The sequence below is a fragment of the Catharus ustulatus genome, chromosome 6 (genome assembly GCF_009819885.2).
Source record: "Catharus ustulatus isolate bCatUst1 chromosome 6, bCatUst1.pri.v2, whole genome shotgun sequence".
Taxonomy (NCBI): domain Eukaryota; kingdom Metazoa; phylum Chordata; class Aves; order Passeriformes; family Turdidae; genus Catharus; species Catharus ustulatus.
The window spans coordinates 14,318,769-14,345,168 of NC_046226.1; the positions used below are offsets into that span (position 1 = coordinate 14,318,769).

The following is a 26,400-nucleotide window of genomic DNA, read 5'->3' on the forward strand; positions in this document are numbered from 1 at the left end:
ACAAAATCCGACTGCACCCTCCGCCTCTCCTGAAGTGCTGCATTTCCCCATCAGCGCTCAGCAAAGCAGAGAGAGCACGTGTGTGCAAGCACGCACGGTATGTGATCCATACGGCAGCGCTGCGGGTACGAGCACAGCCTTCCCCTCCGCTCCTCCTGGCCGTCCCGTGCTTTAAACACTGCAGTTACAGCGACCTGGAGCCTGGCGTTCTGCAGTGCCTTGTGAGCAGAGACAAGCCCTGGAACAACAGTCACCTTGAATAAAATGCATCCTTTTCCTTGATAGAACATTTGCCAGGAAATCTTTCTTCCAGGACGTTTTTAGGGTGGGAGGAGGTAGAGGTGGCTCATGAAATTTGCACCTCAAAACATTCTTTTTAAATACATGGAAATAACTGCTTGTTCCATTTGGCTTTGCTGGTGTCAAAAGAAAACACAGTGCTTGAAAACTTGAAAAGTAATCAAAGGAAGTTTACTGGTAAATAAGTTACTAAAAAAAATAAAATGTCAAACAACCAAAGTACAAAAGAATGACATTAACTTTGAGTATGTGACAAGGAAGAGAATACAGTATGCCTTCCTGACAATAGCTATTCAGAACACAGTAATATACTTTCTGAACAAAATGATTAAATGAACTCATTAAAATGATAGTTTGATCTGAAGAGTTTTAAACATGACAGAGGCTTTAGCAATCCTATTTTTACATCTGAAATGAAGAGAATGCTATGCTTAAAATTGTTAGCCACACTTTGCTAATACCCAGGAAAACGAGCCTAACCGTCAAAAGAAATGAGAAAGCACCTCTTAAATATGGTATTCCAGTTTTATTTCAAAACAACGGATTCCCTCATTACAAAACATAACATCATTCATTCATTCAACATTTCATGCTACAACATATTTATTTAATCTTCTGAGTTGCTACTCAGACATTATACAATCGAGCAAGCTGGACAACCACACGAACACACTCTCACTGGCTCATATGGACTCCTTTTGGTTTGCCAAACTTTCGGTAGCCCTGATAAGAATGATATTCATGCCTTATAACGTGGATGTTGCAGTAGATATATGAAAAGTAGCAGTGTTTCACACCGCAATTCAACACTATTTTTTGACTTACAACTCTGAAGAGAGGACTCAAAGCTAACCAAAGAAGTACTTTTACAAAAGAACTTGGAAGATTACATGCTCCTCAAGTATTAAAATGGTAAACCATTATTGCTAGAAGCAGACATGAGACAATACTTCACTGGAACTAGATCCTGTATAAAGTTACTCACACTTACATTCTAATCTTTTCACTAATATAAAAAGAAAACCTGAGGGGGTGGTTGAGAATAGGCATTGTTTTTTGGTTGGTTCTTTTCTCTGCCCCGGGTCCTTTTTCTGAAATTCTGATCTCTTTCTTTCCAAGGAAACTGAGAATAATTGGAAAAATGATACGAACACAAATACTATGCAAAAAAATGGCTAAAATTCAGTACCTGTCTTCCAAAGAATTGTTTAAATGCATTTCATCCAAACTAGAATGGAAAGACATGATTTTTTGCCTTGTGTAGTTTTGAATTTGAACACTTAAAACATATTTAAAAGTTACTTCTGCTTCTTCAGACTTCATCTCAGTGCATATTTAAGTGACCACCAATATGAATTTACTCAAAACTGTAAGAAATCAGATGCAACACTGCTGTTTTTTACACAGTATCCATAATGAAACTATTAAATAAGGCTTTATCTCTACATTACAAAGCAGGAAAAAAGCACTCTCTTTTAGTTTGCCTGTAAGACATAAATTTATGTATATAAAGAATAAAAATGCATCCCCACTTCAAAAGTTGGCAAAATTTTGCATTAGTATTTAAGTATACATAAATTATGCAAATATTTTAATAAAACATTTATTCTTCAAAACCAGGTACAAACAGCAGTCCATTTTTTACAGGATTCATCATTTAAAAAAGGAAAGAAAAATATTCCAGTGCTACAAAAAAAGCAACAACAACAAAAAACATAACCCACCCAAAAAAATAACACAGAAATGAGCCACAGAGCAACTTATTTTGTTGCTCCATGTATTATTTACTTCTGGACTCGCTTTCTGGTTGCTGTGCTTTTCTTGGGTTTTGGTGAGGTCGTTTTCTGGGTTCTGGTAGCAATTGCATCTACAATTCAAACAAAACAAAAAGACTTTGTGTTAAATAAAACAACAAAAACAGAACACAAGAAAATATTTTTGGTTTTCAAAAGGATAGCTCAACTCAAATCATTCATTGAGCTATAAGTGGGGATGGGGAATATGCCATGGACAGAGGAGAATCTACAAGTACTTCTGGGCATTGACCTTCTCCTAAAAAACATGTTGTACAGCTCAACTTCTCCACATACACACACACGCAGTATCATCAGATGCAGTTGAGCCATTTTTTTAGCTCATCTTCACCAAAAGAATTAGATCCTCAAAATCTACACCATTCCTTCCTCCCCATATGCCAACTTTTAGTTTTATAATGCTTTCCAGTATTAAGCCATTTTTTGGACCTTGTTTTAAGCTCATCTAGCTCTGGGATCACAGTTTAGCCCACAACAAACCCCAAATACTCACTGTGCAAAGTTCATTCATTCATTCATTCATTCACTCCCCCTCCACTCCTCTCCCAGTGGCAAGTAGAGGAGAAATGGAAAAAGTAAAATATAATAATACCAAAAGTAAAGAGATTAATTACCACACGTGAAAAAACCGCAATTCACAAATGAAGCACAATCCAAGAGCTCATCATTCACTGCTGCTCAGCCCACTCCCCAGCAGTAACTGGCCCCTTCCAGCCAACTCTCCCATTTCATATACTGGGTATGACATTCCATGGTATGGAATATCCCTTTGGCCAGTTTGGATCAGCTGTCCTGACCATGCTCCCTCCTGGCTTCTTGTGAAGCTCCTCACGGGCAGAGCACAGGAAACTGCAAAGTCCTTGACTTAGGGTAAGCACTGCTCAGCAACAGCCAAGACATCTGTGTTATCTACATTATTCTCATACTGAATCCAAAGTACAGCACAGCACCAGCTATAAGGAAGAAAATTAACTCTATCCCAGCTGAAACTAGGACACTTAGCAAAAAAATTTTGCTCTGGTATTCTCACAATTTAGTGAAATGTGGCATCTTAGGGCATTCTGAATGCAGTTTATACAAGGGGAGGTGGAATGCACAGGTGAAAAGGAAAGGAAGATTTCTGTTTGGTTATGTCAGCTGTTAAATCAGCTCAGCTATCAGTGCAACTGTGCCTACAGATTCAAGCTATCACTTGGCAATATTTTATTAACAAAGGTAAAGAATAATCCCATCTAAATAAGATTCCTAGTAAACCTGACAGGCAGGTTGTTCAAAGAGACCATACCTAAAAGCAATAATAAAACCTCCCAGTACTTTGATTCTTGCCTGCCTACTACCAGGGAAAAGGAAGAAAACAAAACACCACTGCTCATTCACGTGAATCGCATTCAACTGCAGTCACTTCGACAAAAAATATTACACACAGTAAAAATTTCTACCTTTTTGCATATACAATAAAAATGAAATATTTTTCATCTCCTAGTCATGCAATTTTTAGGGTTTTTTTTCTTCTTAATCCTAAATTCCTCCTTGAAGATAGCATGCCTAACTATTCAGTTCTTGCTCGTAAAACGATATGTAAATCCACAATCCATGTCAAATGTACAGGTAAAGAATAACTGAATTTCATGGAAGTCCTTAAGAAAGAAGCTGCTTGCTTAAGACAACAGCCTTTAGGCAGTGGGGTCACTGATTGTTCAAGCTCAATGAGTATACTTGGGTGAATCAAGGAGGCAGAAAACAATGCAAAACAAAGCTTTACAAAAGAAACCCAGCAGTACTGTTATAATTCTGGGCTCTATCCTACAAAAAAGGTCTCAGAAAAATGCGGAGAAAAACGGTTTCCAGCTTTCTACCAAAAACAAGAAAACATTGAATTTAGTTTGTTTATCTGAAGAGAGTTAAAAAAAAGAAAAATAGGAGACCTACAATGTGCAAAATGTTGCTGCATAAAATGAGTGTGATTTTCATGTCCACAGCAGCTAACACAACTATAAAGCTTAAGGGAAATTCATATTAGGTAATAAAGATATTAAAATACTCCCCTTCATTAAATCTTTTGTAATAGTAAGGATAGGCAAGTATTACAAGTGGTGTTGACCAGGGAAGTTTTAGAATAATCACACAGGTTTTAAGATAAAATATTAGAATGTATCAAGATCAACACCAACATAAATTTATTAGACTGGTGTATAGAGCAGATCTCACAGAGTATGTCCCTTCTTGTCTTCCAATTCTACACTGTTTTAGAAACACACAAGTCTTACCACAGAAAGAAATAAGAAATAAAACTGTGCTCAAGTAAAAAAAATTTCAATAAAATTACAGAAGTTCCTTTGGTAAACACAGAGTCACAACTTTCCTGTTTAAATTGTCTTCTTTGATGAAAAGGAGGACAGGGAGATTTGGAAACGTGAAAATCAAGCAACTGAGCAGATAAAACCAGGTAGGATTTAGGTGATTTCTAAGTTACATCATACGTTAGAATATTTGAAAACAGAGCCACATAGAGATTTTAGACTGTCAGCAAACATCAGGTAAGTGAAAAATATCTAACACCAGACATGCTACAAGTGAGTATCACTTCCATATGCTGACTCTACACCTGAAAAAGGCTAATGCCAGTCTCCAGCTAATGGGTTGAAGAGTTCCAGCAATTGTAGCTCTTAAACCAAATTTGTAGTCATCATCACTGAATAAAACACCTAACATCAAAAGAAGTGGTGGACAGTGATCAGACAGTACAAGGTTTCCTTTCTCAAAAAAAACCCCAAACCTAAAGTCCATGCATACGTGTGCAGAACCCTACAGACACATTTTGCTCTATGTTTACCCCTTTCAGAAACAAAGGTCAGTAAATCTGGAGCGGTGGATGATGTGGTGGTGTTCTCTGAAAGAGATGTTCTCAACTGGTATCCACATGGATGAAGCTTAATCATCATTTCTGTGTAGGCACCCTGTGTGCCACAGCAGGACAGTGTTAGGACTGACATTGCTTTAATACAGGCAACTACATGCCTGTATTAAATTATTCCACACATAAATATGTGAAATTGCCACAGTAAACCCTGAGAAGTGATAAGGTAGGAATGAGACTGTCCCTAATCTACAATTTTACATATGCCACTACATCAGGTCTCAGTGCAATAAATTATTCCCAAGTATAATTTTTTTATCAATTTAAGTAATAAATATATACTTGAGGTTTCCAAAGCAGCTAAACTTAGAACTTCCAGTTCTTCAAAATTCTGCCTGATCACAGTATCCCTTTTCTCTTCCAAAAAGTGCTTCAGGTATATTTCAGCTGTCTTTGTTGGTATCAAATAACCAAGTCACTTTGCTCGATGGCTCTCTAGGAGACCTTTTTCCTTCAACAGCCCCTTAAAAGGGTTCTACAGTCATCAGATTGAAAAAGGAAGCAAGAAAATGGAACCCATACATTTGCTATTTACATATGGAAGGAATAAGAAAACAGCGTTGGAAGCTGAAGACTAAATTCAACAACCAGCTGCAAACATCAAATGAAAACTTAGGCCAGGCTGCAGCATTTAATGAGTTAAACACCAGCATCTCCCAATCACTTTGAGAAGTCGGAATATGGTGCCAATGAAGAGACACTTTTCTTTTAAAGAAGATAAAAGACGAAATCTTCCTTCAAGAAGATTGTAAGAAGATGAAGTTTTCTTTCAAGAAACTCCTCCGACAAGCTCTTTCCCAGTTCAGCCAGGGAACTCCTGTATAACTGAAAAAACCTGGTGAATAACACTTCTCAGACAAGCATTTTTCAGTTATCTAAAGCTGCTGAAGAAATTGCAAGGGCAACAAATAGTAGTTGTGGTCAGCTGGCTTTTTCTGTTTTCACAGCAGTTTTTTTCTACAAGAATTCAGAAATACGACTCAGAAAAAAAAAAGAGAGACCAAAAGAATGCAAATATGAACTTGAATTTCAGTAAATGTATGACTACGGAGTGGGGATGAGAGAGAAAAGTCAATAAAGTTGTGAGATGGGGCTTAGCTTTAGCTACTCTGTTCTGCCAAGTACTCCTTTCCCTGCAACAAATAAAGCAAATACTTTTCATATTCTCATAAGGAAAAACATCGGAACACAAGAATCTATTATTTATGACTTTATGCCTGTGTATTTCTTACAGATAACATCAAATATATGAGTGTTCTTTTAAAAATTTTAATATAAAATTGTTCCAGATGAAACTGAAACTGGTTTACTTCTATTTGCAAAATTGCTTCACTGAAGATATTTCAAAACACAATTGTACATAAACAGAAATCACTTGTTCCATGCAGCATGGGTCTGAAATTAACCTTCCTCTTCACCACACAGCAATTTGCAGGAAGAAGGCAGTTTAATTCAAAACATTACTTGCAATCTTGCAAAAGGTTAGTTCCCTGTAAAAATCTGAGTCACTGCAATACAATTTTTCTTTCCTGTGGAAAAATTTCACTTGCAAATTTTACATCTGAGTTTGAATTGCAATACTTGTTCAACACACTGCAATTCATCTTCAGGTCACAGAAGAACAACCAAAACAGCGGACATAACTTTTTTTTTCTTAAATTACTTAGTTCTACATGCAAAAAACTATACAAAACCTTCACATGGAAAATTTTCATTACAAGATGTTTTGTTCTAATTCTTTTTATTAGCAGTAGACATAAGAAAGTCCTATGAAATGTAAGAAGGGAACCTAAATTTTTATATTTTAGATGTGTTTAAGTGCTAGAAACTGATCTGAAGACATTGTACAGAAATAAAGGAAGATTAAATAAAGAACTGTGTTCCAAGCACACACAGAATTACACAGTAACACTCCCATATTTTACATGCTGGACACTAACTTTTTCTCTTTATTATGATTTGTGGCACATGTTTAAAGTAATTCTTATCAAATTTCTCACTTGAAAATTGTCAGAAAAACCCTACTGTTCATGAAGAACCACAAAGATAAATGTAAACCAAATCAATTTTAACCTTCCCACCCACAATATTTTAAAATCTTTACAATTAAAAGCACCTCCTACCACACCTTTTCTAATGTAAATAGCTTTTCAAGATCCTCAATCTCGGGGCAGGCCATAAAAAGAAAGATCACTTTTACTGTGTTTGAATATACTTAATGCAAAATATAGAATGAGTTTGTCAATATTTCAGGCAAATGAAAATAGAATTTTTCTGCTCAAAAGTCAGATCTTTCTGGTAATTTCGAGATACAACATTGCAGCACATGTTTTTAACTTCTAAAACTAGACCACATAACTTCTGTACTAAGATTTAACTTGTGACATTCCTGAGACAGGTAATGGAAGGTTAAGAAGGGCACAGAAAGGAACAGATCTTTCAGTCACTAAGCACAGAGATGGATACACAGTTAAAACTTGTATCTACTTCCTCCTGTACTCTGTAACAGAGTAGAAAATACCAAATCCTCCACAAGAAGGAAGAGAAGCATTACACAATTAGAACTATAGGTGCAGCACAGGTTTCACAGTAAATAAGGTCTTCAGGGTACAAGATAAGAGAGACTAAAAAGAAAATTACCTATAATGTGGGCATTGGTAGAGACAAGTAACAAGCTGCATCATAAAAAACACCATAAAAAAGCATTATTTGCTTTGTCCTAAAGCTTTGGTGACAAGGCCAATAATTCTCTAAATGCAAAAATGCACTTAAATGGATCATTAAGTAAAAAAATCTTACTTGAATAAAGAAAAAAATACTTAAGACAATAACCCAGATACTGATTTAAGCAAAGTCATGCAAGGTAAATAAACATAAAGCTAAGTACCTATTAATAGAGAAATAATATAAACCCACCATTTTGGAATGTTCTTCTAACCAATCCCATCAGTAAGACTGTTTTCATATTGGAGCTTGTTCACATAGTTCTTTATTTATATTGCAAGAGTAATCAAAGACCTCTGTTAAGGCCTCAACATGGTAGATGATATCCAGCAATAAGACCTGAAGAATTCCTACCCTTAGTAGTATTGACTATTTTAAAAGTATATTTAAAAATATAGTACTTTCACTGTTGTATCTATTTTAGTGTTTTTCTATGTCCTAATTAATAAACCCCAAAACAGTCTTAAAAATTCAGAACAGAAAAAATGCTAGTCTAAAAAAAATTCTATATTGCTCTAATCTAATCTTCATCAACCCTGAGATTTAAAAATACCCACCAGGGTAGTTGTTTTATTTCTATTGTAGCTTTGAACTGAACCTAGATTATTCACAAATTCTCATGAAACTCTTGTTTTTTCCAGTTTTTCTAAGATTTTCACTGAGGATGCTTGTACTATCTGCCTACTTCACCAAGCTGATCAAAAATAAGCATATTAATCCTATTATATTATGCACTAGCACCTCTGCATGAGCATTGGTGGATATGTACAGTGTATGCCAAAGTTTGGTATTCTGTTTAACAATATCATCATTTATAAGCCTCTACATTTTACTACTGTATGTGAAGGTCAGCTAACACTGAAAATGGAGCTGTGACAGAGGGGGAAAAAGCTTCTCAGTTAAATAGAAATCATCTCTTCTGACAGATTTTTTCCTGGTGGAGATAGATTGGCTAATATAGTACTTCAACATCATCCATACTACTTTATAAAGGATACCTTGCAAAATTCCCCTTTTCAGGAAAGCCCATGGGTTTGTTATGTCAGGAAAAAAAGTTGATACATGCTAATATAAGCAAAAAATACAATTAAGAATTTCACCAAATTTCATTCAACATATTTTGAAAGTCCAACACAGCTTGTTTCTCAAGGGCTTTCTGAAATTCTCTTTCCAAATAGTCACTTGACTGCTCTAGAAACACTGATGGCTGACAGGATTGGAAGGAAAGGCCTTTAACGACCTCATCTGATGTAGCCACACTTGCACAGAGAACAACCAAGGGCAGCTGACAGCAGAAGCAAGAATTTCCAGATGACTGCCCTTTCTCAGTGCCATTCTTTCTTCCTCTTCCTACAAGTCTGGGAGCTCCCCAGCCCCAGCAGATTTCAATACTGGCAGACGTCCTACAGCCACTGAACACCTCAGGGTACTCAAAATGCCACACAGCTGATCAGGATCTTTTGGGGACAACTAATCTTTTGGACTGGACAAGACAAACTGCACAGTCAGATGTGGTTAATGCTGATGAGCTGAACAAGTAGGAGGCTGCACAGCTCTTCTTGCCACTGCTTTCTGTTCAAACACTTATGAGATGTTTGAATACCTGAAGAGCAACCACCATTTCAACATATTTATGCATCTTAGAAAGCAATAAAATAGAATTTCAACAACTTTTAAAGCATTCCTGTATGACTCCAAATTGTACAAGAGTATCAAGAAAATATCCATTTTACTGAACTTCAGGATTTTTTTTTTTTTTTTTTTTTTAGTTATAGGAAAAATCATTTAATGGAGAAACAAGTCCATGCTAACACAAAACCTAGTCAGATTTGAAAACACAGTTTTAAGTATTTCTATAATCAACCCTTTTCAAACTATAAAAGCATCAGAATCAGTAATGATTATGAAACAGTTGCCCTTTCCTTCAAATCAGATTTATGAATCATGTAATAGTTTGGTAAAGTTTTTAATTCCAAATTTGGAGAGAACAAATGAATAAGTATATGTATCACATTTCACCTGAAAGCATTTAAAATACTCTACTTGGTATTATTCATTAAACTGAGTAGTGTAAAAAGGTGAAATTAGAACAATTTCATCTGTAACTCTATTGAACTAGTAAGAGGAAGTTTTCTCTTTTAAGCTTATGTTGAAAATCTATACAGCCTCCCAAACACCTTAACTTAGTCTGTAAACAACTCCTTGTTTACAAAAAGCTGATGTTACCACCCTGGAATGCAATTCTTCCAAGTTCTTTTCCATCTCCTTCTACAAGAATTTCAATTTACAATCCCAGGAAAAAGTAGCATAATATATTATAAGAAAAGAAAGTATGTTCTGCACATGTCTACCAAACCACAACCAGAATATATATATACATATATAATAATTTTGTTTGAAAGTCTTAAATTATATCTAAAATGCTAAAGTGTGTCAGCATCATATAAAATAATTTTATTGCTTTAAAAGAAAGCATAATCCAATTAACACTTTTTCAGCTACTGACAGACTAGAGAATTTATAATAAATTGAAGTCATAAAGTAAATAGGCATTCAAAAAAGCTTGAAAATGACTAAAGCAGAGTCACCTCCTGGAGTAACATTAGCTTTGTTCCTTGTACTTTCAGTGCTGTACAGTTTAAGCACACCAGAGTAAATCCAGAACTCACCAGTATTATTACTGTTTTTGAAAGGTTACAATTTCCCATACTGCAATACTCGTTCATCAAATCAGTTTTTAAACAAGGAGATTTGTTTTGGGGTAGACTTAAAGTCTTACTGCTTTATTATTTTTAGACTATTGGACCACAGACAACATCTGGCATTTTACTTAAAATTATAAATCAAAAATTATTTAGGAAAAATTAACTTGCTATTACTTGAATTCAGTTCACATTTACATAAAAGGCATTACAAGACCAGATCCATAAGGCAGTTTGGCTGGACACTTACCACCAGCTTACCCTATACACATCTACTGCAGATTTCTCACATTGGATTTTCAATAATCCTACTTTATCTAGTCCATGACTTTTTCCATACTGCACTGAAACTATGCCAAATTATACTGAAATAATAGCTTCAGCATTTTCTATCCTTATAGCTAATCCTTTCCTTGAAGCTGCTGCTGTTAGCCCTTGGCTTCAACACTCTGTGAAGAGGAATCCTGAGGAGTCAGCATGTTCCAACAGTGAACTGGACAAGACAGGAGGACAAAAATGAGAACGAGAAGAGAATGAACGATGGGAAATGAACAGGGTTCAGCCACCAACTTTTAGCACCTAGCAATTGCACCAGCTTTGGGCACCACTTAATTGGAGCATAATCCTTTCTTACATAGAAAGTTGAAATATTTTAATTTTATTAAATAAAGTTAATCTAAAAAGAGATTGCAAAAGACCAAAAGCAGTTGAACTGCTAAAGGTTCTATTGGGTATTTTATGGCCATGTGGTTGGGTTTTGGTAAGCTGAGGTCAGCTCCAGGGTTAGCCTCTGTGGGGAGGCCAGCTGCTCTCCTGTGCCTGACAGTCCCTTCCAGCTGGCTCCAGTACAAACCCACTGTAGGCCAAAGCTTCAAAATAAACTCACTGTAGGCCAAAGCTGAGCCAAATTTGTTTGCAGCACCTCTGTGGAAAGATTTAAAAAGGGACAAAAAAAATAACTGGACAGGTAGAAAGGGAGAAGCAGTGCAGGGAGAAGAGTGGGAAACAGTAGACAGAACACCAAAGTCAGAGGTGGAAGTGGTACTCCATTGCACCAGAGCACATATTCCCTGTAGCTCAGGAAGGACCCAGAATGGAGGACATATCCCCTGGAATTCATGCGACAGCCCAACCTGGAGAAAATGGCTATTTCCTGAAAAAACTGAGCCACTTTTTTTTTTTTCCTTGAAAGACTACAACTCAAAAGAGAGAGCCTATACTGGAGCAGGGGGAAAATATAAGGATGAAGGAGCAGCACAGACCACAGCACCCTCCAGGACCCCCGCACTGAACAAGAAAAGTGTTAGATTTTAGGGTGAAGTAACTAGGTTGAGCTTGGAGGAAGGGGAAAGAAAGGTGCTGTTTTAATGTTTGTCTTTATACAAATTCGTATTAAATTTGCAATATATTACATTTATTTTCCCCAAGTTGAGTCTGGTTTGCCCAAAACAGTAAACAGTAATAGATTTCCTCATCTTTGGTTTAATTCATAGGTTTTCTCATCTTATTTTCTCCTCCTGTCCCAAGAGAATGGCAGTGAGTGGCTGTGTGGGGGTCTGGACTTTAGCCAAGGTATCCTGCCACACCATTACATGTGACTGTCAGAACAATCTTTTGACTTACTAGAAGTAGCAGCTTTCTTTTTTTTTGGACTTCCGGTATCTTCTATTTCCACCTCAGCGCTCTCACTGGCAGCAGCTGCTGCCTTTCGCTTCTTCTGGAAAATAAAAATAACAAAAAATAGCAGTTGAACTCAAGAGCAGAAAAGATTGTGTATAGTAGACAATATTCTCAAAGGTATTCCCTTTTTTTTATATTATATACTGTCTCCAGTCATAGAGAAAATTTATTCCTGTATTAACACAAGAATACTGGTACTGAGTCATACACAATTTAAAACAACAGTTCCCCAATCTGCAGATCACTTTAGTTGTTGAAATTTTGATGTAGGAAAACATGAGGTGTTGTGATCATAACCTGGAGGGTTTTATAACTTACACTGAATAAATGTTACAAAAGGAGCAATCTGAAAAACTTAAAGAACACATGAAAACATTTTATCCCAAGTTCATATTAATTGGGTTTTTCTAAAAAAATTACGCCACATTAAAACTCAAGTTTATCTGCATCATTGCTTCTAAAGGCTTTCTTTGCACAGCTTAAAAGCAGCTAATACTCACTGACAGCATTTTTTTTTTTTAAATAATAAACATAGGTTCTGTTTCCAAAGAGAGGTATTTGGAAAATCTGAACTCCATTGAAGGTACATTATCTTAAAATTTCTAAATGGATAGAACTCTTATCATCTGTGTATTACAAATAATCTTACTATTGCAAAGTATTCCTGAAGTAGTTATGGAAAATTATTGTTTTGAAGCCATGATTTTTGCAAAAGATGAACTGACCTGCATCAGGCATACATGAAAAGCACTGAACACTGGAGGAGTTTTACCTTTCATTTTTCTTTATTTATTTTTTAATTGTGTGACACTAGAGCTTTACTAATACAGCTTTAAAAGTGGCTACAACTTCACACAGCTCACGGGAGAAGGGGAGAGTGCATTACATCTTTCCTTTCCAAAGTGTTGCTTCATGATTACCATCTAAACCCTGCTGGGCTGAACAGATTGGTTCGATAATTACATACAATAACTGCAGTGGGCAGGTAACCCTCAGCTGGCACAGGGCAGCTCCCCTGTGAGAACTTCCATATGCAAACTGCACTGATGGAGTGCATTAGGTACATCTTTCCTGCCGGTGCACAGGCCTGATTACCGCCAGCCAAGACTCCAAGGTTAGCATGTCAGCAGATTTGTGATGCATTAGGCAGGAATAAACACAGACACTTTTGTTCATTCTGACCAAAATTAAGGAGGACTATTTCAGCGCTGTACTGCTTTTATACGAGAGATAATGCATTCCACCCAATTGTACTAGGAAACATTTTAAATGCTCATCAGAAAAACAGATATTCAATACATATTACACAAAAGCGAAATACATTTATCTTGTTTCCAAGCTTATTTACTAAAAAGTGGTTTCTTAATCTTGATGCAGGTAAATTACATAGCAGTAGAAATCAGGCAGCATTCATCTGACAAAAGCAACACCTGCACATCTGAACCTGAACATTAGAAGGAACCACAAATCACTAAGATCTGTATTTTTCCAGGCTACTTTACTCCCAATATTTCCCAGCCACTCTTCAGCACTGAACAGTAAAATCTGGTCCTTGCTCTAAATAATTTAGTCAAGAGCTTGAAATACTTCCTTCAATACATAGTACTGCTAGCTTCATGTTTGTCTAGAACTACTAGAGAATAACATGCTCACAAACTAGCATGTTTACTATACAGAAAAAAAAACAAACAAAAGGAAAAACCTCAAGCATAGCTATGGATTATGTTTCATATACATCTGGGGAAACCTGAGCCATGCTATAGAAAACAAAATGCTAACTTTTAATACAGCAGACATCTATGATTTTTATCCAGATACCAATACTGGAGAACGACTGAGATTCCAGAACAACCTTGCTTATATGTAACATATAATGCCCACCATGGCTCAATCAGCTGTTAGAACAGGAGAATCCCACATTATAAGAACATATTTATATAGAAGCTAGAAATATTATCTCCTAGCTATGAAACAGCGTAACTTCAGAATGTCAAATAACACCATTTAAAAAAAAATACTATGGTAGATTGCACCAAAAGAAATCAAGAATAGGTGTATTAAGACCTGCTGTGATTAAAAGATCAGTAAAGCCAAAATGTCAAAGATATTTTTTGTTAGAGGTCACAATCTTCTCAAGGGTGGATGCCAGACTGCATTTTTCCTTTTCAAATTAGACATTAAGCATGCCAAACAAAATTCAGCACATGATAGAAGATCCTGGCTTTCCAAGGTAAAATGTAAATTATCATTACGGACAGTAGTTTTTAATGAAGTTTGGAATTTGCAGCTTATCTTGAAAACACTAAGTCATCTTCTACCCTAGCACATACTGCAGCTGCTACAAGGCCTACAACATAGAAGGAAGAGTCATCTGTCCTTGTGTTTGGTCAAAAGTAAGGTTATGACGTCCATTGATCTTACTCTGTCCCGATTCTCTAGCAGTTGGCACAATGAAGCATCAAGTCCACTGAAATATGAAGCAGACAGTTGAAAACACTTACTCAAGTGGGCCAGTAGCTCTCCTTGTTTTATCTTCATATTTGTGACAACTGAGTAAGCTGATCATGCATAAGGTTCTCAAAGTATACATAAGAAAGAAACCCAATGAAAAGGCCTACTTCTATTTAATGTCACAAGGTAAGAATCTATAGAAAAGAATTATCTCACCCTTTGGGAATGGTTTTGACTGATATAGGCTAAAAAACCAAGATTTTTAAAGTTTTTATTCCATTAAAAATGTGCACCAGACATCTCTGCTGGACAAGGACATTAAAGGTCACAGATGTTGGCTCTGCAGCAGGCCAACTCACTCAGCAAAGAAACCAGCCAACCATTAAAGACATCATTTTTCCCCCAAATACAGATCTCAAGCCATATCAAACCACAAAGGGAACAGAACTTACACTATCAAACTCTTCTTTTGGAGGGACCTTTACACTCAGTTCACCAGAAAATGTCAGTATAGAGACCACAGCTGTATGATTTTAGCCAAAATACTATTCACTAAACAGATCTAAGGAAAGCTGAACATACACCTCCAGAAGACTTTAGAATCTTACAGGTTTTTTTCCTACTTTTTCCTCGTCTTTAACACTCTGCTGATCATGTCAGTAGGCAGGCAATGTACTTGTACTATTATCCTGTATTATAATTCTCAGTTCGGGTTCATGCTAAAGGAACCAATAAACTGTCCACCTGCTACTAAGAAAAGTAAAGAAGTAATAAATGCGGCTTGAAGTAGAAGATGATAATTACTGTCCCCTTATGTGACCACTTTTTTATGGGTATAAGCTGTTTTAACATACATTTCCCCTAAAACTTCAAAAGTCCTTAATGCCATATTCAAATTGGAATTCAAGTCCAGAGTTCAAGGTTTCTTAAATACAAAAAAGAAAATACCCCTAGCCTACCAATATAGTTAAGACTCAAAAATAACATATTAGATCACAGTGAAATCAAGACATGAATTCCAGAATCAAATACTTGGCATAAAGATGTATACTTAAAACTAAGCTACTAACTAGTCATGGAAAGGAAACTAATATGAAACAAAAACTAGACTAATCTTAGATGTACTCTGATCCACCTGGTGTTTTACCAATTTAAAGAAATAAGTAAATTAACCAACTGTGCACCTGCTCAAATGTCATTATATCTAAGTATACAAATTTTGTTATCCAAGGTACGGTCCACTATGAAACTGCCTCTATAAACATCATTCTGTATTAAGTTTTATTAACCATTAGTTAAGTTGAATTAGATGTGTGCAACTAGGACTTAAACATATCACTATTTAATCGCAGCTTTCACAAATTGGCCAATTAGTAACAGGATCGCGGCATAGCGGGGTTTACTGGCTCGGGGCGGGGCCAGGAAGGCTTGGCCCGCTCATGGCTGCCGACGGGGCCGGGTGGCCCAGCTCAGCGCCACGGCTCGGCGGGGCCGGCCGGGTGGTGCTGCAGCCGCCGCCGGGCTCACTGGCCCCCCTCTCCCGTCAGCACCGCCCCGCTGCTGCGTTTGCTCGCCCTGCCGGCGGGGCAGCTGCCGCCGCCGCTGCCAGGCTCACCGGCCACCCCCTCCGTCTGCACCACTGCCGCGTTTGCTCGCCCTGGCCGGCACTGCAGGCCCCCGATTCTGCTGGGCTTCCCGCTGCAGGCAGCCCCACCCACCGGGCTTCCTGCTTCTGCCATGCTCCCCTGCACTGCTAGCCCCAGTTCTCCCAGGCTCCCCCGCCCTGCTGGCTCAGGCTCAGTCCGCCCGCCCCCCACACTGCTGGCCCCGCCTCTGCCAGGCTTTCCTTTACTACTGGAGTAAGTTACGACACTTGCTTCCAACACCACTAACTCTTACTTAGCTCAACAAAGTGCAATAAAAAATGACATGAATTTTTGTAGTAAAACCTTTTGCACAGGATTTCTTTGAAAGTCTCCATTCTCTGTTGAGCCAAAGTCAAGCACGCCATCATCTTTTTGTCCAATGGCCTTGAGACCTTGCAGAAGTATTTCTCGGAAATGCTGATAAACAGGCTTCTCTTCATAGCTGAGCAGTTTCACCTTTTCCATATATTTGGTTAATTCATCTAAAGAAATGGCACCTCCAATTAATTTCTATTTGAAAACATTTTAATCATTCACTCTTACTACAAAAGAGACAGAAATTATGCATGCACTACTTATGCTATTTTTGAAATGGTTATTTATAAATTCATAATAATTATGTCTTTACTACTACACGTTTTAGTAAAAAAATTATACCAAGGTTCATTACCCAATGATGACAGCATCACTGTTTTTCATATGTTTATTGCAATGAAGAAAACAGTCAGTCGTAAAAAAATCTAATGGGCCAATTGTCACCAGTGAATGCTTATTTACATGGTATTTCTTATGCCTACGTCTAAGAATGTGGAACAGGAAATTCAATGTTGTCTTAGAACTTCATCAGTTCAAGACTGAAACAGATACTAAACAATACAAGAAACATTAGACCACTGAAAAAACAAACAAGTCACACTTGAATGATAAAACTCTTCCAGTCACCAGCAATAGCTGGAAATAACTAAATATTAAGATCCAAAAAAAGTGCATTTCTAATAGAGTCAGTTTAAAAAAAAAATGCACTCAGCAAATCTCCTCTGCCAAACAGGAACAACCTATACTTCAAGTTTGCATTACTTCTTAAATTTACATATCTAAAATTCAGTCGTGAAAAATCAATTTACAAAATGAAGAGTTTAGACTTCTCTTAAGCAGCAATCTAATTTATGCCACTTTGCTGTTCCTGATTGAAAGGAAAAATTATAATAGGTCAAAATTTCAATAAACAAGTATTTTAAAATAGCTCCTCTTACCTGGTTTATTTTTCCCAGGAAAGCATTTGTCCATCAAAATGGAAATATTATCTCTACATCTGAAAAACAAAATTAGCCAAAACTACAGTTTCTTTTGAATTTCCAATCTTGTCCTATTCTGATAAACTTTTTAAGTACCCAGTTTGGGCCACTGTCAGATACAAGAAATAAACCTCTGGTATGACTTAGTGAAGTCATTTCTAGGTGTGCAGCACATTTGTGAATCTACGGGCCAGATAGGTCATCTGAAACAGTTTTTGATTTTTAAAAGCAAGCAGAAGACTGAAGAAAAGGAACTGGTCCATTTTTAATCCTCATATACCAATGCTAAGGAAGCCAAATAACAAATACTTGTTAATGAGACAGAAACTGTTGCACTGGGACAGCTCTCTTCATATTAAATATGTGACAAGAGAAGGTTGATCTGGGCTGAGGGGAAGACAAAGGCTTGTTGACATTGAGGCTGAGGGACAAAATGAAAAATAATTTTTAAATCCTGTAACGGTAGTGCTCTAGCTAGAATGATGCACAAAGACATTTAAGATTCCCCTTTAGCCTTCATTTCTGCCACATGCATCAGAGCATGGTGTTAAAGAGACTCACACTCCACACTTCTCTTCCTGTAAAGCATGACTGATGGTAACCTGCATCCTGCTAAGAGTGCTTTTGGCTTCACCATGGCAATTCTAAAGTGCCAATATTGCAGTGGAAAAATAAACATCTCATATATGCAAAAGAAGACAGCAGAACAGTAAGAGGGAAGTTTAATTACAAGTCAAGGATATGTCAGACATGAAAGGAAAATGGGGGGTTCACAAAACAATAGCTACTCACCGAAATGGAACACACTGAAAGTTCAAAGCATTTCTACAGAAAGACATTTTCACCTTCAAAAGAGAATGAAAACAAATAGTTTCTCACCTGATTTTTGAGTCTCTGACAAAATTTGGATCTTTCAAATTATCTTCCCATGGTAGATGGCCACTAAGCCAATGAACCATACAGTAGCCCAAAATCTCCAGATCACCACGTCTCGATGGTGCTAAACATATATGTACACACAAAAAAACCCCAACCATAGCATCAGCTAATAAAGCACACAGAGTTTAACAACAGTAAAATTTTTTAAATATATTAAGACAATGCTAACAATGTAACACTACTGTATCTGTTATGTCTTTATTTTAGCATGAAAGCTGTGAAGGAAAAAATATTGTTCCTACACCTGGAGGGATCACTTCATTTTCAAGTCTTTTATCAATCTCTCCCATTCAAAGACATGACAAGCTGCAGTTATCCCAATTTGGGAAGCTTTTTAAGTAGTAGGGTTGTGGAAAAAATAGAACAAGTTAGTGATGTGATTGACTTTCTGTTCAAAATAGTTTTCACTTCCCTTCGTCTACAAAAAGGTAAAAGCGCTGAAATCCCACCTCCCCCAAAAATATTCTACAATGCTGAATTATTTTATGTGACCTGAAAACTAAACAAAGGACAGTATGAGATCAGACCCCCAAGTCTTCACAAAAAAACCCCACCTAGAAATAAGCAACCAAAAAGAAAACCCCACCAAAACAATTCACATGTATAGTGACCACAGACTACACTAGTATAAACTGGCAGATCAAGTTGTCTTTGGTTATCTTTAGCTTTAAGTACCCTCAAGTAAATAAACTTTTCAACAACTGTTATTTTTGCAGAAAATACTCTTATGGTAATAAAGCAAATTTAAGAATTAAGAAAATAAAGCTGATATTCACTATAAATCCCTAACAATTAATCAGATAAACTTGTCCTTTACAAATTCAACCTTTTCTCACTTCTTGCTTTTTGATGTTCAGCAACAATAGGCATAATTAATTAATAAAATGAAAGTTTTTGAGTTAAATTGAAAAATATTTTCATATTGGTAACAGCTATTTTTCTCCTAAAACCAGGACTCAAAATCTCACAAGCACTATTCCATTTCTACTTGGTTAATAAAAAGCAATATGCTGAACCTCTTATCTTTATAAATTAAGGAGATCTTAAGAAAGTTAGATTACAAGTCCAATTAGTAAAAGTTAGTAAATAGAAAAAAAAGGAAAACACCAGCATAGCACATGAAGAACAAAAAGAAAAAAAAAAGAAAAAAGGAAAAAAATTTTTTTTTTTTTTTTTAGAATGAGAAACCTGAAAACTGTTTATTTGTTGCACTGAGTTTTGTTAGGTCTTTTATTTATAAAAAAGGATATGAAAATGCCTATTGCTGAGTTTTACATCCTTACCCACACCCTTGTGTGCATCAATACTGGTATATTCAATAGTTCCATCATGGCACCTTTTAGGGTCTTCTTTATATGCTTTGTGAACGCCTTCAGGACAGTATCGGTAGGCAAGTCCGTAATCCACCAAGTACACCTAGCAATTTCCACAAAGCATTCTAAGGTTAAAGAACTATAAATACAAAAAATCCACAACTAATAAATGCAACTCCAAACCATTCTCATAATTTCTTTGAAAGTATTAAGAATAGTGAGTTGTTCAACTCTGAATGACTCTCAGTACTTTATTAATCTTAACACCTGATTTGAAAACAATATGCCAGTTAGGTTTTATTTGCCATAAAGCAGTCTGATCTGAAAGTTACTTCTTGCTGCTGCAGAAGGCAAGTGCCATACAATAGTTATTACCAGTAAAATCAGATTTTAAAAAAGAAAAAAAAAACGAAGTAACATCAAAAAAAACAAGTAACATCAAAAAAACCAAGTAATGTCCATAGAGTTATAAATACACTCATTATGCTACCCTCTTTAAAGTCAGTTGATCCATTCAAACAATACTACATACTACTACTTCTCACTAACTACACAGTTACTTTAAGAGAACTGAAATTACTTAATATTTCACATCTTTCACGAGCTAAAACATTTGGGCAAGAACGAATACATAATTTGAAACTCTAATACGCATTGTTTGAACAGTGAAGAGAGCTAAAAATGCAGAAAAATGAAAGACTTCCGTAAATCAAGTGGAACAATCAACATTTTAAAGACCAATTTTTCCAAGTAACATAACACTTATCTGATGGATTTCTTGAACAAAGCAAAGAGGTAACAATGCAGACAGGCAAACATAATTTACCAGTGTGCTATATAATTTTAGGCTTCCACCTGAAAATACCTATTTGTGAGTCAATTTTTTTTAATCTCTCAAGAATTTCTCTAGAATACTATTTAGGCCAAATAGTCAATTGATAACTGTCCAGCAAAATGCATTAAAAAAATCGCAGAATATTAACTAGATATAAATGTCAAGCAGAAATAATGTTACCATATACATTCTTAAAAATGAGCTTCTGCTAGATTTCACAGGTTCAAAGCACTTTCATTGTTGTCAAACAGAAGGTTTAAAATGTGAGGAGTAAAATGCATTATAAATACCTGATTAGGGTTCTTGTAACTCAGAAGGAGGTTTGCAGCCTTGATGTCTCCATGCACATATTCATGCTCATGGACATATTCCAGAATATCAAGCTAACAAAACAAAAGTCATGTAAATGCAGTACCCAGGTCTGCCCACCAGAGGACCTGGACTCGGCACTGAGTGGGACTGAGACATTTACAGAGGGAAGACAGATTTAGAAAATAAAATGTATTTTTTAAACTTACTATTCTCAGGCCTAACTGTAGTACAGTTTTATGGGAAAATTGCTTTGCATTCTCTTCATACATCTTCTGAAGATCCCTGCCAAATCTGTCCATTATCATAAATCGGTAGCTAAATTCAAGGAAAAAAAACATAAAAGCCAAAAACCAGCAAAGTTACGGGATTGTACTCAGGGAAAGTATTTTATCTGTGTGTTAACCATACTAACTAGTGATTGAATACATCTCTCTCAAAAGAAACTGTGGGAAATACCTAAAATACAGCGTTTTTTAATGCTGTATATAAATTCTTACCTTTTTTACATCAGCTACTCAAATGCTCATCCATCAAAAGAACTGCTCTTTATTCTAGTTACGTAACAAAATAACAAGCACTCACAGAGGAAAACATCCCCATTGTAACTCACTATAGGTAAAACCAAGCATCGTCCACTTACAAAAATACATTTCTTAGTTTTTATAAATGGCTAAGTGATTTAACATGTTCACTTACAACATTCCCTTGCTGAAATCTATTGCAAACTTTTTTGACCTATTGTTAACAATAAAAATCTATCACTTGCCAGAGGTGTTCTGATAGTCATTGCTATAGACAAATTGTTTCTAGAATTATAAGAGTTCATAGTGGCTATATTAAATAAACTATTGCACTTAACACTGAATGCAAATTCACTTTTATTTGAAAGATAGAAAAATGCTACATTAAGTTTTGCTCTCAAAATGAATGCTGTTTTGACATTAGGTTAGTTTTACAGTTGAGGACCTACTGAAACACTGATATTTCTGACATCCTAAGGCATCTAACACCAACTGCCCTATATAGTGAGCCACACAAAAAAGCCTGACCTACTGTAAGCTGCCAGAGAACTACTAAAACTCCTTTGCAGCACAGCTGTTTGGAAGCAAGGACTATTACATAAGCAAGCACTAACATTAAAGATCAAGTAACAAAAACCTTTCCTGGCATGGAACAACACTAAAAACTATCTCTAGACTTAAATCAAATTTAACATGAGACTAGCAATTATTCTAGCTCACAGATTAAGACAGAAAAAGCCCCACCCCTAGGGAAAATGGAACAGATTTGAGAGAGCACTAAGTCCTTAATATTTGTGAGTGAAAATATTCTTTAAGTGCACACAAGAAAAACTTTAGTTATATTATTCCAGGACTTGAACATTAGAAATTTACTCTCTTTTAATTAAAACATAAAAAGCTTCTAAACCACATATACATAAATAGCATAATGGTTTTACAGCAATGTTCACAAAATCTCAATTATAAAGACTAACAAAAACAAATAGGAGTAACAAACAGAATACAGACAAAATGTTTCTATTCATACAGTCCCTAAACATGGCCTTGCCATGCACATGAAAATTTGTAGCAGAAGTGAACAATATGAAAATAAGCAGAAAATACACCTTATAAAGTAACTTAGGCTAAAAGAGATAATTATTGTGGATTAAATAAATTCCCGTATATGTCAACAAAAGATATATTCACCTGTTTCCATTTCTTTCATGCAAGCCAGAACCCCAATATCTTGGTACACCTAAATATTTCAGTTTATGGGACTTAGTCCACTTCTGAACTGAAAATACAAATAAATTCAAGTTCATGAATTTGCATGAGTAGAGACTTACATAAAAAGGGAGTAGTCGCATTGATTACAGTTTTTGCATACCTGTGAGCTGCTTATTTCATGGAAATGTATATGCAAAGTATACAAGAAAGTTAACCACATATCCATTGTAGGGCCAGAGATGCAACTCAAGTTTAAATGTAGACAATACTACCAACAGAACTACAAAGAACTTCTTACCAAAACCCTCCAATTTACTATATATCTGAATTCAATTTCAATAATTTAAACATAATTTTGAAAATTACCTAAAGAGATTCTCAAAGTTCAATCTTACTTTACTTCTACAGGCTCTATTTCCATAAATGCTTGTAGTTCATTAAAAACATTTTAATAGACTGCTTACTTTCATCTGGCTTAGCAGCTCGCATGTAGAACTTTAACTCAGTAAAAAGAGGTCCATTCTGGCTGGGTTCCTTTAAGACAATTTAAAATTAATTAAAAACTGCTGTTTAACGCCTAATAATTATTTAAAGCTGAAGCATTCACCCCATAAAAAACATTCTCCCTCAAATGCTCTACCTGATGCAGATAAACTCAATAGAATATCTTCTTATTATAAAAGAAATTTAGCTCTAAGAGCTATTTTTATTATAAATTACTTGACATTAAGGGTATCAAAAAATACTGTCCCACAGAAAAGACTGAAGAATAAGAAATTAACTGATAATAAATGTAAATATAATAAAAAGAAAGTATAGAAATAGTAACAGTTATTGGCAGAAGTTTAGCAGAGAACATTAAACAACGTAATCTCAGATTCTCTAGATTACAGCTGGATTGTATCAGTTGTAGTAGCTTTTACTGATTTTAAAATAACACCTGAAATGATTCAATGAAAAAAAATCTTTACAAAAGTTAAATTCTTATTGAACATAAAGCATTTTGTTCCCTCCATACAGTAGTTGACCAAGATAAAAATAACAGAGGATTTAAAAATTTCTCTAAATTATAAGAGCTACACCTATTTTGCTATTTTGACTTCAAAGTCTAACTTGTATTTAATACATTGCAGTTACATTTTCAAGGGAGAAATCTATGGGAACTGTGTATTACAAATAAAGTTCAAGAGAGAAATAGATATGAAAACACCAAAGATTTGAAATACTGCAAGATCAGCAGATGGACGAGTATCTTGATTCTACATTTCCAAAACTTGGTAAAGAAAAAAGAAAAATAAAATTATCTCAATTCTTGTAATTTTTGAGTAATTGATTTTGAGATGAGCTTAATCAATATATTTTTGTGTAGTTACTCATATATATCCAAATTCATTCTAACTCTGTGAAAGTACCTGTTCAGAATATCCTACACTTAAAAAATAACAAACGTATGCAATTATTAGCAAAGAACCTCAAGAATAATATAATGTGATATTAGACACACATCAATCTTAAATTAGTTTAATTTTAACTTTAAAACGCAGATGTAGCAATCCAGCAAAGTGCTCCAGGCCAGAGTGCAGCACTGAGCTAAGAGAGGCTCAGTGCTGTCCAAGCCCACTGGAGCAATGCAGAGCCCAAAGCGCCCCTGAGCTTTGCTGCGCTCTGATGCGCAGGCTCGGAGGCTCGGCTGGAACCAGATACTCCAGCCTGGGCACCACTCCTAGGCCTGGGCACTTGATTACAAAGCTACTGCCTGTCTCCACCTCACTTTCTCCAGCAGCACAGCCCTGATAAACAGTGCAGCCAAGACAGCTTTCTGGCCTCTCCCTGTGAGGAGGAGCCAGAAAAAAACCGAAACCAAAGACAGACCAACTTTGGTACCTGCATGTTTACCTTCACAGTTAGTTTATTCATCCACAGTGGACAACAAATTAGCAATACAGAGATTACATATGCAGAGGACAAGGGTTAAATAGATTAATTCTTCGATTACAGTTACCTGTAACACACACTACTTGACCTACTCACCTGATCCTGGGCAGCATTATCTATTAATACCCTAACTTATTAGAATATAAATTCCCATATATAATTTTCATTTAATTTACATAGATTTGAACAATGTTGTTTTCCTACTAAAATACAGCAAAAAAAAGTAGTGTTAATAATTCTTACATTATTTATCCATAAATAAATTAATCCACAAAAATTTATGTCTTGATACTGGAAATGTGTATATTTCTCTGGTCAGAAAGAAAAATCTACTGTATTTTCATACTTGGAGGATGGATAAATGATTTAACCATAAACTAGATCTTTAAGTTCATAATGAAGGTGTTTTCCCACAATACCATTAATTCCACCTACATATAAATAAATGGATATATGATGCTAAAAAAAGCTTACACAGCATCCACTATTTGCCATAACAGTGGAGAAGGAGTGCAAACACAAATTTCTACAGCTTTATGCCCAGGGTCATTCTAAATACATGATTTATAAAACTGAAATTAAAGTCTTATTCAAAAAGATAGTATAATGAAAGATTATAGAGTACATGTCAAAACTCAACAAACTTCAAGTAGTGTTTTAATGATCTTTTTCAGGCAGCAATGTAATGAAGTGTAATTAAACCCTGCATCCACTCCTGAACAATGACATCTGAAAGGTCCACATGTTAAAAAGCATTTCTTTTCTTCATAAAAACTGTGATTCATTTCATACTGCTCAGACATCAATACTATGAGGATATGTCAAAGACTAAGCCAATTTCCATCCTGCTTTAATAGCTTAATTTGAAGAACATTACTATAGAAGCACATATTTTGTTAAACACTAATAATTGTTCAAAGCTGTTAACCACTTTGCTTCAGCTGATGGAAAAACTAGAATCCACCCAGGCATCAGAAAATAGGCTCTTATCCATAGTTGTGTTACACCAGACTGTAGAGGAATAATATGTTATGGGTCATTTGTGAGGCTAGCACAAAGACTGGGGCTACTCTTTATTGCCATAAAGACAAAATTATGAAAGTCAATTTAAAAGTGAGTAGTCATCTGGGATATTGGCAATGGAGGTATTTACAAAATGCTGAAACAAAGTGAATCTAGCATAGGAGCAGCCCAAAACTTGGGGCTACTCTTATGTTAAGAGTCCAAAGTGGAGAGAAGAGGATGGACGGGTTTCAAGCTCAGCTAAAGAGGGTGACAGCAATTACACACAGCATAAAGTAATGCATATCTGATGTTTTTCCCAGCAAGTCAAACCAGATTCTTCCATAGAAGTTAAATGGTGCCCTGTTTCTTGATCAGTCTGAACTCAGCAGGAGCCAGTAATTAGAAGCCTCTCCCAGTCAAGCTACTGTTGTTACCTGCCTCTAAAACAGATGCACAATGGACACCCCCACCCTCAGGAGCACAGGCTGAACACAGTAACACAGGCTGCCACCACATAACTGCAGGCTGGGGCTCCTGCTCTGTATGGAATTCCTGCCCAGAAACACCTAAGGCAGCAGCAGCAGGTTGATGTTGAAAGTGTGGCAGTCTGACATTTGCTTAGCAAGTATTACTTTTTTCAGCAAGGGACAACATTTCAGAGGGAGGGTCATGACAAACTGTACCTTGGGGTATCTGAACAGTATCAAAACCAGTATTGTACAATTTCCCTTTAGTCAGCAGATGTAAATACCAAGATTAAAGGCATATACTAACCAAAATGTATTTTACTCTAAATTAACCT

The 26,400-nt window shown here is 36.0% G+C and overlaps 1 protein-coding gene across 3 annotated transcripts in view; it reads right to left on the reverse strand.

The window, feature by feature from the left end:
- Nucleotides 1–811: 811 nt before the first annotated feature.
- VRK1 (VRK serine/threonine kinase 1) overlaps nucleotides 812–26,400 on the reverse strand; it is a 35,432-nt gene continuing 9,843 nt past the window's right edge. For 2 of the 3 annotated variants that reach the window (XM_033062966.1, XM_033062965.1), the window contains 10 exons: nucleotides 23,123–23,192; nucleotides 22,638–22,725; nucleotides 21,135–21,243; nucleotides 20,907–20,999; nucleotides 19,752–19,884; nucleotides 18,409–18,529; nucleotides 17,488–17,546; nucleotides 16,538–16,716; nucleotides 12,081–12,174; nucleotides 812–2,167 (listed from right to left, as the gene is read on the reverse strand). In XM_033062966.1, the coding sequence (XP_032918857.1) occupies nucleotides 2,085–2,167; nucleotides 12,081–12,174; nucleotides 16,538–16,716; nucleotides 17,488–17,546; nucleotides 18,409–18,529; nucleotides 19,752–19,884; nucleotides 20,907–20,999; nucleotides 21,135–21,243; nucleotides 22,638–22,725; nucleotides 23,123–23,192 (1,029 nt within the window). In that variant the 3' untranslated portion in view covers nucleotides 812–2,084. The remainder of the gene's footprint in view (nucleotides 2,168–12,080; nucleotides 12,175–16,537; nucleotides 16,717–17,487; nucleotides 17,547–18,408; nucleotides 18,530–19,751; nucleotides 19,885–20,906; nucleotides 21,000–21,134; nucleotides 21,244–22,637; nucleotides 22,726–23,122; nucleotides 23,193–26,400) is intronic. The other variant, XM_033062967.1, reaches the window with a different exon arrangement.